The sequence below is a fragment of the Calypte anna genome, chromosome 1, assembly GCF_003957555.1.
Source record: "Calypte anna isolate BGI_N300 chromosome 1, bCalAnn1_v1.p, whole genome shotgun sequence".
Classification (NCBI taxonomy): Eukaryota; Metazoa; Chordata; class Aves; order Apodiformes; family Trochilidae; genus Calypte; species Calypte anna.
In genome coordinates, this window is record NC_044244.1 from 174,352,323 (window position 1) to 174,368,965 (window position 16,643).

The window sequence follows — 16,643 nt, forward strand, 5'->3', positions numbered from 1 at the left end:
CTTAGCACAGCACAGGAATTTGGCTGCTTGCTATTAGCAGGTTAAACAGTAAGACTTTGTCCATGTTAGAACTCATAGAAGGTAAGTCAAATGCCTTGTCGATATCCTAGTATTTAAATGTTCTCCTCAGGTTCGGGATCTGGGAATCTGATTGTGTGATTCATTTTTTCCTGACAAATACTGACTGTGATATAGCAGTTGCTTGTTTAAGGAGATTTGCATATAGATGTGATTCACTCTTTGTAGTGTTTCTATCTGTGCTTCAGGGTGAACACTATCGATAACCTCTTGTGTGATTACTTTGTAGTAAAATTCTGTCCTCTGCTGGTATTGTTTTGTTAATTTAATGGATAATGTCACATGCCTGCAATAGGTGCTTCTAAAATGACAGGCACTGACATATCAGAAGGAACTTATTTATTTGGGAAAGTGATGCTTTGCTGTAAATCAGACTTTTGAAGTGTTACATCCCGTTTATTTGCCTCTAGAAAGCCCTTTCGGTTTAAGTCTGAGGTAGTATCTGGGTCAGTATTGCAAAAAGCAATCTCTTCAAATGAATGAGTAAGGAACAGCAAGCAGTTGATTCGTTCTTGCAAGCAATGTTGCTTTTTGGCTTTGGTGAACAGCACTTCAAGCCATAACTACATGGAATGGAAAGGTATGCATATATTGTGTCTGGTAAGGTTAACAAGCACCTAGCTTTCCATCACTTGCAAGCACAGGAACAAGACAATTTAAGGAAACACAGTTGTGTTCTCTGCCATTAACTAAACACTCTTCAGGTCTGTTGATTATTTGCTTGCATGCTGTATAAAAATTGGCATCGCAAGCCAAAACTCTTAAGAAACAGTTCTTTTGTCAACAGCTTCATACTTAAATCATGAAAAAAACCAAATTAACATATACAACAATGAATGAGAAGAAATAAATGTCTTTAACTATTTCTTTGCTTTTAATAATGCCTTGTGTTTATTTTTTCAATTTATTGTCCTCTCAGTGAATGGAACCCCTGGTAGCCAGCTTTCTACTCCCCGCTCTGGGAAGTCTCCAAGCCCATCTCCCACCAGCCCAGGAAGCCTACGGAAACAGAGGGTAAGGAAATAAGGAAACTGATTTCTGAATATGGCGTGGGAGAATCTGGCATAGCCATTATCCAATAGTCTTCACCCTACTGATTCCTCCTGTGTAGAGCTGTAAGTTAGAAGAGCTTTGCTACAGTCCTTGTTGTGTTTGTACAGTGGAATACAACTGTTCTGTGTCTGCCAAAATGCTAAGTATGCTGGTAATTGAAAGAGGGGTATCTTTCTGCTTTTTTACTAAACTTTTGTTTGTTTGTTTGTTTTAGTTTCTTTTTCCAAACATTTCACAACTGGCAAGAAATGTTCATGTTGTCAAAGATTTCATTTTTTCCTTGTTCATAGGCAATATGTCACTTGCAAAACCCAGCTTTGATTTTGAAGCAATGTGAAAGAATGCACTGGGGAATTTAGCTGTGGATTAGCTGTGCTGTCATAGCCTTGTGCAGTGAAAATACTTTCAGTACCAAGGCAGCACGAGACTTGTCAGTCACTTTGCTGGGACAGAGTTGTTAGGAGCTGTAGGTTCCCACTAGTTATCACGTGTAGAGAAATCTACACTGTACCTAAGCATCCAGATTCAAGGTAGCACCTATGCTACTGCTATAACCCTCTGGCAAATTATTACTGGTTCAGCCCAAGAGGTTCCACACCTTGATTTAATTAATGGTATCTGTTCAAAAGTAATGGGACAGGTGTCTGTGTATCCTCTCTTCTGCTCTTTTCTAAGCTGTGGTCTGTTCTCAATGAAAGCTTCCCTAAGGCAGTGCTCTGTATCTCAGACTTGTTTATAAACACAGTTTGAACACACCCTTTTTCTGCCCTTTCAGTTTTTAAATAGACATAATCTGTGTCTCCCAAAGTAAAGGGGATTGTGTGAGAGCTGGCAGTGCTTGACTTTAGGGGCTGGAGCAGACTTGATTCCCCAGAAATCCTGATCAGGAATAGCTGTAGCATGGCACTACACCTTTCAAGCCTGTTAGCACTTCTTCATGTCTGATGTGTGCACCAGGGAGCTGAGGAATTATGCATTTCCAAGTCTTACCTGAGAGTGGGATACAGCCATGGGTTTCTGCCATGACTACTTTATAGATATAGAAGCTACTTATGATCTTGCCTTATAGAGAGAGTTGGGTAAACCTGTACTAAAATCATCTTGAATGCAATGTCTTCCACACCTGTTTGCTCTTACTCTCAAAACTTATTAATGTATCTTTAATAGATCACTGAAGAGGGATGAAGAGTCTTCCAAATTAATTATAGATCGGTGATGTAGAGGTATCTGTGTAGATGGATGATATCACTACTCAGTGGATTTTAATTTGCATTAAGGCTGTCTCTTTTTATTGGTAACTTTCCTAAACTTCCTTCCCCACTGATTCTCTCCTTAGAGTGAAGAAATGTTTTTCTGTTAGTGTTCGTGGGTGGGTGAGTGGGAACTATGTGGACAGCACCATTAGATATAAAGGGGGTTTGTCCACAAGATTTCTGACTTCCAAATGTGAAGAGGAGAGCAGATGGGCACCTTGTTACCTGGATTCCCTGTGTGGAAGTGTAACAGGATCACTCAGTGGCAGTATTACAGATGCAAAGGGCTGTGTAGTGATAACACAATCAGATTGCTAACTGTGCTGGAAATAAACTACAGAAGAGATAAGACATTTTTAAAGAGTTGAATTCCCTTCTCCAATATTCAAGTCTCCTTGACCTCAGTAGGGCTCAGCTTGTTTGGCTTTATTTTAGACAGACTTTTTACAAAAACATGGAATACATTCATTGAAAGTAGATTGCAACCATGTAAAAATGCATTGCAATAACATTATTTAGGTTACACAGGCAACTACCCAGAAATTCAGGGATGAAAACTTTACACTTGTTCTGAGAATTAATTGCAGCTCCTTTCATCTTGAACTTGTAAAATGAATGAGCTAGAAGTTCATTGTAAGAATATGTGATTGCGTTGTTAAAAGTCATAATATCTATTCCAGTGACTATATTAGTTCTGTGAACAGCCATTAAACAGTGCATGCAAATCTTAGGTTTCTTGTTAGTAGTATTACAATGTTCTGTTTTTTTTCAGTGCCATCTTTTGTGTGTTGCCATTTAGATTTTATTTAGAGGACAGGTTAGGTATCATATTGTCATAAACAAAATATGAACCCAAAGCATTTTACTTCATCTTCAAAGGCTTCAGCTGCAGGGCTGATGAGCCAGATGCAGAAGGTTTATTCCCTAGGAGGCTGTTGAAAAGTTCGTATTGTGATAGAACTACAAGAGAGGAGTCAGATTTCAGTGTCCCCCTTGTCCCCATTGTGGAGAGGTGAGGTATTCCTGCCCCAAAAGAGGAGCATTGGCTACTAGAGCTATGGTGTGGGGTTGAAGATGAGGGCTGGGTTTCAATGGTCTGTGTTTCTGTCTTTGTGAGGAGTTTGAGGGAGCTGCTGCTTTTAGAACAGCATCAAGATGGTGGGTCCTGCATAAGTCAGCTCAACTTAGTAATATATATTTTTCTCTGCCTCTCTCTCCTTGTGGTTAGAATTAGAGGAGTGCCTGTTCTCCTGTACCATCAGATAGCTGGGATGTCAGTGGTATGTAGTGGGTCTGGAAGACCCAGGATACTGTGAGTGTAGCAGAGTCTGATCCCCTTTGATGTAACTTCTTGGTCAGCTCTTCAACATCCCCATCTGAGTGCTATGAAGGAGTTGTAGGCTTGGTCTTTCAAAATGCTCAGGGGTCTAGGCAGTCTGCCATGTTTTTTCCTGGGTGGTAGAGGTGAGGGGAGGTTATGCTTTTGAATTCAGAGGCAAGAAAACAAGGTATTGCTACAACTAAGGGATTCCTCCTTGTAAATAGTTTAGACCTGTGAATATAGCAGAGCTGGTAGAATTCTCCAAAGAAAATATTCTTTTGAATTATGGAGTGTGCTAGACCAGTTGAATAAGGGACTGATCGATCGTCTTACTGGCATTTCATCATTCACCTTAAAAAAAAAATAAACCTTTCCTTTGATGGAAGGCTTTCCACTGATATAAATACAGCCAAGAACACTGCTGTGATACATGTACTATACTCCTGAAACCAATGCTTTTGTAACCCTACAGGTAAAATTTTCTACCCTCAAAAGCCAGAAAATAAAAAGATACTTTCATCCTTCTTCACTTGCACATGACCATGGCTGAGCTATTTCCAGAATTTCAGAAATCAGTGGAAGTTTTATGTTAATAATCTTTGGCCAAATTTAGTCTATACTGAATGAAAATAAAATTTGAAAGTTTCATTTAATAAGTGTAATATAAGGACTTGAAAAGTGAACTAGGAGTCATTTGGAATTTTATAGTTTTTTTCCAGCTTCTGAGTGTTTAAACTTGCACTCTGTGTACTATAGTTATACTTCCTTATAGATTAATTCTTCATTTATATTTATTCTTAAGTAGGAAATTAAGATTCTTGTATTTTGCATTGTTATGTAGTTTATTGTGTATTTCTACAGGGGATGAAAACATCTAAAATTCAGGTTTCTAGCAGTTAAAGTAGGCAGCTATTCTGTTGCACATGCATATACTTCCTACCACAACAGAGTACAGTTAATGATACAGACTCAGAGAAGGTAACATGGAAATCATAATAATATATATACATAATACCACCCCCAGATTTTATTTAACTAGCTTTTAAAATAGTTTGTTAGCTTGTTTTTCCACCATCTTGTAATCTTGAAATGTTCTATAATTTATACCTCATTTTCTATTGCTTATCATAACTTAAAACGTTTTTCTACTTCTCTAAAGACTACAACCTACAGAGTAATAAAAAATTAGATTTAAAGTGCCTCTTGACTAATCACACAAATAAGTAGAAATCTATGTATATAAGGATTTTTGAGTTATATGTGGACAAAAATCTGATTCATTCAGCAAGTTTTGTCTTTTTATTAACGTGGGCAAAATAATGTCTAGATTCTCTTCATATTTTTCAGAAAAATGGTTCCATAGCTAATTCAAGGCAAGGAAAATTCTTGCAGAAAGAAAAACTTTTAAAAAGTTTCAAGCATTTAAATGTATACAAAAGAGCACAGAAAACGATCCTGAAATCTTGTACATTATTTTATTTTAAAACAGCCATAGAGCTATAAAAATAACCACAAAAGTACTCCCTGGATATAAGAAGTCAGTTCTCACAAATATCTTCTTTATAAATTCTTAATACATATTTTGTGTTATATTCAGACCAGTGAGCAGTCACCTGGAAGATTCAAAAATCTTGTGTGTTGCCCTCACTGTCACATCAAAATATTTTTTTTCTTGTACTGTATGTTAGAAATTCCCAAACAGTTTATGCTCAAAAGCAATTTCAATAATTAAGAAGCTAGTTGGTCTGCTTAAAATTCTTCTTTTGTCTAGGATTTTCACAACAAAATAGGAACATATTTTCAATCTGCCAGTCTAACACATCTGCTACTGTGTGTACACATACATGTATATTGGCAATATTCGTGCAAAATAAACAGTATAGGAAATGAAAAACCTCTTTAAGGGATTTTATATCACGCCTGCAAGTAAAATATAAGCCTGCATAGATTATTAAGATGCTTGTAAATTTGAAATCTGGAAAGCATTCATTTTAGGTAGTTCTTATTTCATAGTATAGCTTTTGGATTTGTTTTTTTGTCTCAGTTATCTTCCAGTGATTAAAAAACCCCCAAACTAAATTCAGTCCTCAAGCTGTCACCATCAGTCCTCTCATTCACATGGTTTCTTGTAATTTGTCTTGTAGTTGTTTTGCTGTATTTGGTAAACTTGTTTTGTACTTAAAGGATCCCCAGCAACAGTTTGAAGTGATCAGAACTTGCCTGTGAGGTGTGCTGGGCACCTACATGCTCAGCGCCTCTCTAAGCCCTAAGTTATGCTTCATTTACCCTCAAAAGGGAGTACTCTGGCTCTACCACCTCTCCTCACCGAACTTCTCCTTTCAGTCAGTGCTGTTGTGTCTCTTGGCAAGGATTGTTGGGCTGTGTAGGTTGTGCAGGGCAATGTATCATCCCCTAACACCTCTGGCATGTGAGGATTATCTGAGGCCTCTGAGGATGCTCGAAGCGGGTGTTGAAAAACTGAAGTGGATCAGTCCTCTCAGCCTCTCCCTCTGCTGTCATGAGCTGGTTGCTTGGCTACAGCCAGCAAAAGCTGGTGATGGGGGGGGGTGGGTTTTACATGCTGTCTTTCTACACATACACACAGACACAGAAAAACTGTGGAAAAGAGCTACTGTTGTCAGTACACTATGGGTAACAGCAATACTCAGTGTCAGCAATCTGGGGATCAAATGTTGCTGGATCTGTGCTATATCGTCAGTGGGTGGCAAGTTTTGATTACCTTATGTAAGGTAAGCACTTTCCTACTGCTGTTTCTGAAACAGCAAAAAGGAAAATATACTCCTTTTCGGTGAATTCAGATGGCCAAGTTTCCAAATAATTAGGAGACTCTCCAGAGCAAATATTGCTTATATACTGTTTAATAAGAAACAAAGAAAAGAGTAATTGCGTCTTAGAATACGTTGGAAATTAAAACTCCTGCTTGATTTTCTAACCATCTGTTTGTTGATTGAGAAATAACTGTATGACTTTAAGCCAAAAATCTGATTGTATAGAATATGGATATTTTATGTTAAAAAATATCTTCTGGGCCACAGTTACAAAAAGAATGTAAGACAGTTGCAGTGCATCAAATCAAACACAATAAACAAATCTATACTGCACTTCATCTTACAGGACCTGTATCGCCCACTCTCTTCGGATGATATGGATTCAGTAGGAGACTCAGTGTAAAAGAGAAAATGGAACAATGTTTATGGTTTGTGATTTGGTGAAGGTTTAACATTTTTAAAGAGAATAGCTGCTAATTTACAGTAATAGTGAATGGCACAAAAGAGTTTTGCATATTTAATAATAAAAACATGGGGCCAAATTAATTCTAGTGCGTGGGGGTGTTTTTAGCTTTACCAGAGCATTTTCATGCAAGAATTTGTAATGAACGAGCCATTGAATAGGTTCATCAAATACAAAACAGCATTGTGCACACTAAGGAACAAAGATTGGATAAGGTGAATATAACGCACAAATCCATAGTGGGCACAGTCATGAATAGCAGACTTTTTATAATCTAAAGTACTGATTATATGTTCTGTTTTTAACATAGGTATTTTTATTCCTTTTGCTATGAACAGCTAATGAATGCTCTGCTTTTCCCAGTGAATAGGTCAAATTCAGAAAAGCAAAAAAAACCTGCCATACTAAACTGCTTGCACCATGCTGTCTGATCCTAACACGCACATTGGGAACACTCTGAGTTTGGTCTTTTTATCTACATGAAAAGAAAATTAAGAAATCCCATGTGGTCACAGAAAAAAAAAAAATAAGCAAATGCTTTCAAAGCAGTGTTCAGGTTCTCTTCACTGCATTACCATTTGATGACTGTAAACAGAAGAGTGTTCACAGGCAACATGAATGTTTTACCTGGCAAGGGCTGTTCATACTGATCATCCGTGTGTTGCAAGTAAATAAGGACAGATTTCTAAATGAGGAAATCTGGGGGCCTGCTGGCTAGCAGCAATATCTGACACACGTGTGATGACACCTTTTGAAAAACATGTTTTGCCTGAGTAACTAGTGATTATTTTCACTTATGTTAAGGACAGGAGCATAATTTTTTCTTTGCTAGAATAAGACATCTTACGCATTTTAAAATGAAAGCCTACAGAAATGCTGGTAATGTAAATCATCCTCCTACTGACCTAATTTCTCTTGTTTTCGTAATTTCTAGAGGTGGTCATTTTGTATAGCATGAATATGCAAAACTCCTTTAGTGTTAAAGTAGGTCACGCATTATAACCAGTTGCTTAACAAATATCTACTAATTTTATTTGTTTTCTGCTGCTTTATTGTGAGACTCGTAGCCTACTTTATTTTACACTGTAGCAATATTTCCCATTATGCATATTGTTTAAAGTTTATCAGTTGTATTTAATCCCATAATACAGTGATCACACACTTCTAGTATCTTATAGCTTTCCTTTCAGTATCAAATAATAATGATTTAAGAATTAGAAATTAGTGTGATTCTGATCCTCAACAAAAATCCTTAGAGATTATATTTTTGATCTACTTAGTGATGATTTAATATATTTCGAAATCAGGAAAATTTACATAATAGCAGAAAATGTTCAGCTTCCACATGCCAACTATTATACGTAGTGAAATAATTCCTTTACTCTGATTTTTCCCTAATAAAATTCAACAGATTCCACACCTGGAAAATGTTGGCATGTGATGTTATGGCTTCACTATATCAAAAATGTTTTCTTTATGGAGGATATTTGCAAAAAAAGAAGAAAAAGGGCAGCAGAATACAAAACTTACCTTCTCTGTTTTCAATACTTGGTTCCAGTATCACCTGGAGAGAAAGTCATTGATCTGGCAGGTGTGCTGAAGCAGTTAGGTCATTCCATTTCAAAATGCATGTTTTGTCATTCCTGCTTCAGACTTCAGATCTAAAACTGTTCCCAGCAACAGGAACAGTCTCTCTCCCTCCCATACCCCAATCCTCAGGCTGTCCTGTTCTACTGAAAAAGTTTGCAGCTGTGAAGTTACTTGCATTTTTGCCTGTTATAAGGGAATGTCTTTGTAATATATATTTCTTAATCCTAAGAAATGCATATTATGTAAAGTTGCATTGGAACCAGTTTCCAAAAATCCAGAGAACTCTACCGGACTGAACAAAATACTTACTGACATTTTGAAAATTGTTTTTTTACCTGTAAAGAAAATTCCAGGAATTCTATTTTTCCTCCCATCTCCCATATAATCTACTGCTGCTTAAGGCCGTTTATTATGAATGTTTATTCTGCACAGGGAGCACAGATTGCCAGCAAACCTGAATCCCATGGTTTTGCTTAGCTGTGGAAAAGAAAAATGGACCTTGTTTCAGTAATTGTTATAATAGCGAGTTTTCCATCCAGACTGTTTCAAAGAATATGCTAGACCATAACATTTAATCATTTCAACATATGACTTGTATTAAGGGGCTATTCAGGGGCAGTGTGTATCATTAATATTTCTTTTAAGGAATGGAACTCCCTTAGAGATTGAAAAGGTACACTGTTTATAGACTTTGAGATCTCTTTTGTGTGGAATGTAATTCCCATTCTACCTGAGCAGAAATGAAATGTTTCTTTTGAGCAAGACCAGAAGGTTTCAGTTTATGGGTGAAACTGAAATTGTGTTTCTTTATCCTGTAGTTTGCCTTGCAACAGCACAGGTTTTAGTTTTTTCATGTGTTTCATCAGCTTCATGAAACAACAGAATAGCTTAAGCAACTTTATAGTGTTTGAACTTCCTATAGTTCTCTGTAAGCTGCATTATTTGTGCCTCCTCTAAGGTGATTATGATGTAGCTAGAGAGTCTTGTATAGATTGTGAATGCTTTGCTTCCCTTTGTGCTTTATAAATACTTGTGATTCTTTCCTTAATGCTTTCTGTAACTTGCTGGGGATTTTTAAAATCCCTTTTCTTCTTATTTTAAGCAACAAACAGATCACATGTGAAGCACAGAATGTGTATGCTTATATTTATACACACATATGCACACGCACACAAATAGATTAATGGCTTTGAAACCCCTGCGCAGTTATGTCACATTTGTGGCTTTAAATAAATATGTGGGGAAAATGTATTAATGGGACAATGTTCATCTGGTGGGATTCCTGATAGCTTTGTTAAACTGAAAGTAGCTGCACCAACTCATCCATGCGGAGCAGCTCCTTCAAGGATGCCTGTACAATAAGAGATCTCATGTACAAACAAGGGCTAAGTTCTGCTCAGCCTTAAGTTAGTGGCAAAACCATGAATGACTTCAAGGTGGGAAGGATAGGACCCTATGCAAAAATATGCACACACAGACAAAACATTAGTTGTAAATTTAAGTGGTGTTACTATTTTGACACCTTCAGACTTGTGTCTCCTCTGGAACTGCACTGTTCTATAGTTAAGTCATGCAATATGAGAAGTTCTTTTGTTGAAATCAGCAAAATTTTTAACATTCGTTATCCAATGTGAAAAGTATTTTTCAATTTGTAAAATAATTCATCAACAGTACATTATTTCTCTTTGAATCATTTCCACAGGGCACATATGGCTGTAAAATGAACACTCTGGGACATTAATATTGTGTATGTAAATGTATGTTATAAAAAAGGATACCTAATATTAAACAGCCTTGAAGAACACCTAGGTTGAGATTGAAATAAATAGCAGTGTTTGCTTTTACAGTTTCATACTTCACACTGTGGTGTGAACTCTATGCAGTGCAGTATGTTACAAAAAATATTCTGCAGTTCTAAATGCTAAAATGGGTTAAGAGTGATACAGAGAAGAACCTCTGCTTAACCCAAGTTTACAGCTTTGTCAAAAACAGAGGAATGAACAAATGGAAAATCTTTACGGTGCTAAGTTACCTCGCCACTTGATGAATACTTAATTAATGTTGTCTGTGCTTTTTCTTGCATCCAATTAATGGTGTACAACCGACCACAAGATTGTCCTTTCATTAACCTTCACTTCCAGTTTATCTGTTAGTGATGGGATGAGAACTTGTAGCTACGAGTGATCAACAGAAAAATAACCTCATGTCCTGCAGCCAGCAGAGCTGAGTAAGAGAGTGGGTGTCACACTCTTTGCAGATGGGTGTGCAAAGAATCCCCCAGGAAAGCCCTCTGTTCAGACAGCATCATTTGCTGAGCAGAGTGGAGGCTCTTCTGAGCTGTGTTTGCTGCCATGACACCTTTTGGCTGGCTCAGTTTGCCTCTTTCACCTTGTACCTGATCATTCAGCCTGGCTGAGCACCCAAGCTCTCCGCAGAAGGCAGTGGGTATGTAGACACACGTGTTGTGGACACACAGGTTAGAGAAGGGTTAAACCACACGCAGTGCACACATAGGTATTCACATGCATTCTTACTGTCTGTATTTGAGCATGGATTATAGTAAAAAATTGCTTAAATTGACCCTCAGCAGTGAAGTATGAAAAAAAAACAAAACTGTGCTGTATTCAGCGTGTACTTGTTGTCCGATTGTTATATTGAGGTAATTAGTTTGTGGTTTGCCCTGCAATACAGTGTTTTGGAATTTGGGCTCTAGTGAAAGAGGAGCTGATGTTGTTTGTGCTAAGGCCTCTTCATTTTGTTAGTTGCACTATGATATTGTAAATATTGGCACATTTACAACATAAGTTTAAGATTTTACGAAGTTATGCATACAATTATTTTTTTTAAAGAAAAGTGCTTGGATATTTGCTTTTTAAAATATATCATTTTTGTATTAATGTGATGCAGGAAACCAAAAAGAAAGCTGTTGATTTATCAACAAAAAAAAATGTAAAACTTGCAAAAAGAGATGCTGATGAATGTTTTATTTCATATAATCAGCTGAAGAAAATCACCCTCATGTTTGTGCCATTGTTTCATCATACTGTGTTGTACTTGTGTTTCACATTTGACCATGTCATCTTGGTTGCAATTCGTTGTTGCTCTAGTTTTAACATTACTGTAGACTATTGTAAGCAATGTAATAAATATATTTAAAAAATACATGCTGTTCAGTGAGTTTATTTTTCATACCTGATGAACAGACTTTAAAAATAAACTTGCTGGTGGTATTAATTGTTCATTTTGGTTCAGCACTATCCTTCTAGCATTTAACTTAGCATAAGCCTCCAGGATTCATGCATCCTAATGGATTCCTTTAAATGTTAGATGGATTCACTACCTTCTTAAATAGTAAACTCTGGGCTCCAATGTTTAGATGCAAGAGATCCTTTAAGGAAGATTCTGGTTTCTAACAGGTCTTTTTGAGACAGTAAATAGACCTTTAATTGCTTATAGGTAAGTTTGTGTCCACGCAATGGGACAGATTTGAAGGACGAAGTGGGAAATTAACAGACTATCCAAAGCAAGGAACCAGCTCCCTGCTGACAACTCAGCTACAGCAGTCCTCCTCCTAAAGAAAATATTAGGAAAATATGCCTGTAAAAATCTAAGAGTGCTGAAACATATCCATGGTGTTTTGAAATGAGTACCTTGTTTTCTTGATATATCTTTCCACTCTTTATAAATTCATATCTATAGCCTAGTTTTATTTTTTGTTGGCAGGGGCAGGGAAAGAGAGAAATTACAATTTCTGACATGTCGTCTGCCAGTCTGATGCTTCTGCTAATGTTCAGACACTCTCCTAGGGGGATCTGAGGGCCTGCTAAAAATTCTAGTTTTGAAGCCCTCTTGATTGCTGGTAGATAGGTTTGCCTAAAAAAGGTGTATAGACATAGAAAGGAAACAGTAGTATAGAAATGAGGAAGAGTGGAAATAAAAGAATTGAAATTTCTGTCTCTACCAAGTAACAGTTAATGCCCGGAGAACATTTAAAGTACAACACAAGTAGATTAAAAACAAGAGTGGTGATAGTGCTGTGCCTTTAATTAGGTGGAAGAAATAAGAACCTCCTTCCTTTGATAGGCTTTCAGTTTTCATTCTGTATTCGAGTGGAATATTTTACCAGTGTATAACTTTAGAAAAGAAAAAAAAAAAAGAAACCTTCAGATTTTCAGGTTGCATCACGACACATGTAACTTTTTATGTTAACTGTGATATGGATACAGTAATGACAGATCAGCTTCCAATACCATGAATCTGATACTTTTTAGCTCATCAATCTTTTCTGGAGAATGGCAAAGGCTGCTGTTAGGAGCTATCAGAATTCAGATTTAAGTTTACTGTTAAATACCATATAGGAAGCTGTGCTGGTCTTTCAGTATTGCCTGGTTTCACAAATCACATGAGTGTGTAAGCAGTCAATCCTGCAGCTTAGTAAGAGGATCCTAATAAAACAAAGTGCTTTAGCTTGAAAATTTAATTTCAATCTGTCAACTCTGTTTCCTTGCATTCTCCCATTACTCCCTCTGTCCCTCAAAGGAGAAAACCAACACAAGTTCCTGAATGACACACGGCAGCTTATGGCTCGTGTTGTTTGAGTTTATCTCTTGTCCAAGCTGTGTAAATCCTAAATTGCATAAACTCATGAAAATATATAATTTCCCTGTATTTCCTCTCTTAAGCCAAGTGTCTAATAAAACAGGCCAGGATTTACAACTGCAGATAAGTTGCAGGTTAGCATACACTTTTTTTATTGCTCTTCTACAGCTGAAACAGTTTATGAATAAGCTTGGATTTTACGTGTCTCAGTTTAGTGTAGTGAGCAAATTTGAAAAAAAACCACAATTATATCATTTCTCTTTCTGTGCATTGAATTCCATTGGCTTCCATTCTTTCTGCATGAAGATTGTGGATCTGATGTTTCTCCATGAAGTAATTTTCTGCCAGCTTTGTGTTGTTTACATGAAAACTTTTTTTCCGCCTCAGCTGGCTGGCCCCCCAAAATGTAAAAGATTAAACAAAAGGAAACAAAAAACTTTTTTTTGCAGGAAAGAGACTGGAGAGGGAGTTTCTGTGTAAGCCTTTGTTTTTCTCTTAATTGAATAACATAAAAATGAGTTTTTCTTACAAGCCTCATCAAAATATATTATTTCACTGTTTCAAACCAGGTGTCATCTGCTGTACCATTTGTTTTCAGGAGATGAACAATTTTGTTGTAGTGACTCACTTATTTCTTGTTTAATACTATTACATATTACAGGAATTTTTTGAGCCCTTCAAACTCCTACAAAGCTAATACCTGCACTGGACTGTTGGCTTTATTTTACCATTAACCAGGATGATTTTAGGCTAAAAATTTTGTTATATGAAGAATTCATGGTGGTTACCTTGCAAAGGTTGTTTATAACCAGACTGAACATTAGTGTGGGCCCCCACCAAAAAAAAGGTGAGCATAGTTGCTTTACTCTTTAGTCTTGGTTTAATCCTCTTAGTGCTTGCTGAGTTGAACTTCATCTTATATTACTGACACATATAGCTTTTGTGTAAGTTTTCTTAATTATGTAGAATTTTTTGGAAGAGGGAAAATCTTAGGAGGCATAATTTTAAAACATTAATAATTCCCTTATCCTGAGCTTTCTCCTTGAATTTACTTTTTTTTTGTTGTTTGTTCGTTAATTTTAATCTTCATTAAGCCTGTTTCAAAAATAGCAGAACTCTGCATGAGATCTGAAGTTAGCATTACACCTGTGTGCATTTCTGTTGCTCACATTTCATCCAGATGCTTCCTTCTTGCTAAGAAAATACAAAGGAATCTATTGTTGAGAGACTTTGTAGAGTCCATATGCACTAATAAAGGTTTTGGGAGGTTTGGAAAATATAATGCAGTATTTGGAGTTTGAGATTCAGGAATCTGAATTGCGTTATCAGACTTCCTAGTCATACTTGTTAAAGTCTCTTTTCCAAACTTCTGATACTGGTAGTCCACAAGAATAATTCCTTCTCTTTAGTTGGACTGGGATTTTAAGATTAATTTAGGACGAAGGTGAGTATGCAGAGAGAGAAACTACAGTAATATATATTTTACTGCCCTTTTTTCATGGATTTAGCCCTACTTCCACCAAGATGCAAACTTTTAACACAACAGTTGCTAACTAAATCTCCCAGTGAGACAGGAATGAAACTCTATAATGCAAAAGTCTCCACTCGCATCAATGAGGTCTGTGGGGTGCTGGCCATCTGTTAGAGAAACCTGAATAGGATCTGAAATCCTTATACCAAAGACCTGATTTTTTAATGCCATTGCTTTTATGGAGGTGTGCCATAAAACCAGCCATGTGCTGGCAACCTGTGCAACTGGAGCCCTTTAAATCTGTGTAGAAGTGATGACATTTCAAGCACCTCAGCTTCTCTTAAAATTAAAACAGCTAATTGCATTAAGGTCTGTGCCTTGAAGAGGTTTTGCTCTTGCTTAGGGTTTGTTTTTTCCCCCTTTCCCATCTGCAATATCCCTGATGGGGTCCACAGCTGGGAGAGCAACACTGTGCCTGACAGACTGCCTGACGATTGGCAAGCCAACTGGAAGGAACGCCGAGACCCACAAGGATTGCTGGACCCAGAGGGCTTTCAGCTTGTGAGAACAACGAGCCAATTAAAGGCTAAATAAACGGAATATCCTTCTAGCTTAAGCAAAGATAAATAAATAAATGCCTGCCTGTTGTTCCAGAGGAGTGAATAAAGACAAAAATATTTGAGCTGTGTTTACCTAGTAACGTCTCTTTCATTGTGCAAGGGGGTCCCTCAGCAGAACTGGTGAATATATGCAAATGTGGAGCTCCTGGTTTCTTTTTTAATCCTTTTTTTTAATAGGACAAGTTCAGCAAAGGTAATGAGAAGTATGTGTTCATATTTATATTTGTATTTAAAAAAAAAAAACAAACCTAACAAACCCAAACATTTTAAAGCGTGGAGCTTTTAAAACCTAATATGTATTTTTAGCAAATATCTTTTTAGCTACTGCTTTTTTGTCACTGGTGAGCTGTGCTGCTGCTCACATCCTGTGCTTGGCACACAGATCTCACTCATGGGGCTGTACACTATGGTTGCAGACCTGTGGTACAGTAAATGCAATTAATGGATCACTGTATTGCTTCAGTTGTGAATATCATCTTAGCTTGCCTGTCCTTATGTATTGGCAAATAAAAAAAGAAAAAAAAGGGGACATTTTAAAAATTGATCTCATATTGGTGCTTTATTTCCTTTCAATTGTCTATAGGCCCCTGTTTTTTCAGTTTATTTAACTGAAATGCACGATTATGGAGTTATACTGAAGACAGATATTTAGGAGTTAATTTAATTTCAGTTGTGTGCAGGCTGTTAAGATTACTTGTATTTAAAGTGAATCTTGCTGAACCGATTTGCTGAAATAGGCTCTTGAAGGAGTCTAATTTTGGAAGAACTGAGCAAACACAGTTCTCAGCTAAACCTCAGCTTGAGGGTCCTTGAAAAAATAGGTTCTCAAATAGAAATTTGAGTCTCTCTTGGAACCTGTTCTGAGAACATTTGGCCACTGAATTAGGTCTCAATTTTTATGTCTCCTGTTTTCTCAACTGGAAACATTGGAGTCCATAAAGAGATCATCAAACTGCAAAAGAAAGCTGCAGCAGTGCATAGTCATCGATCTTGACCTAACATCTGCTGAAAAATGCAACCTCACTATTTAAAACCCAAAAAACTGAGTAAAGTAGTAATTTCATAATCTACTGAAAATCTAGTGCTAACCTGCTTGTGTTGTACCTCTTAAATGTTGTAAAGATTCATTCCTGATTGTATATGCAACAAATACCAGACATACTTAAATTGCAGTTCCTTGAAGAAAATACTCTGGAGTGCTAAAAGATGTAAGAAATTGGATGTCTGGTCTAGGAAAACAAGCAGACCCAGCAGAATGAATAGAGAAAACATGTTTTTCTGCTTATTTTACAAGCAGGAGTGTAAAGGAAACAGTTCTCTCATTACATGTGCATAAAAATGGGCTTTGAGAACTGGCTCCCCAGGCATGAGAACTCCTAGCATTTTTCTGTTACCTTGATCCTCAT

The 16,643-nt window shown here is 36.9% G+C and overlaps 1 protein-coding gene across 1 annotated transcript in view; it reads left to right on the forward strand.

Annotated features, from left to right (window-relative positions):
- DCLK1 (doublecortin like kinase 1) overlaps positions 1–16,643 on the forward strand; it is a 234,182-nt gene that overhangs the window by 171,155 nt on the left and 46,384 nt on the right. The window contains exon 6 of the mRNA XM_030447097.1: positions 998–1,092. Coding sequence (XP_030302957.1) covers positions 998–1,092 — 95 coding nt within the window. The remainder of the gene's footprint in view (positions 1–997; positions 1,093–16,643) is intronic.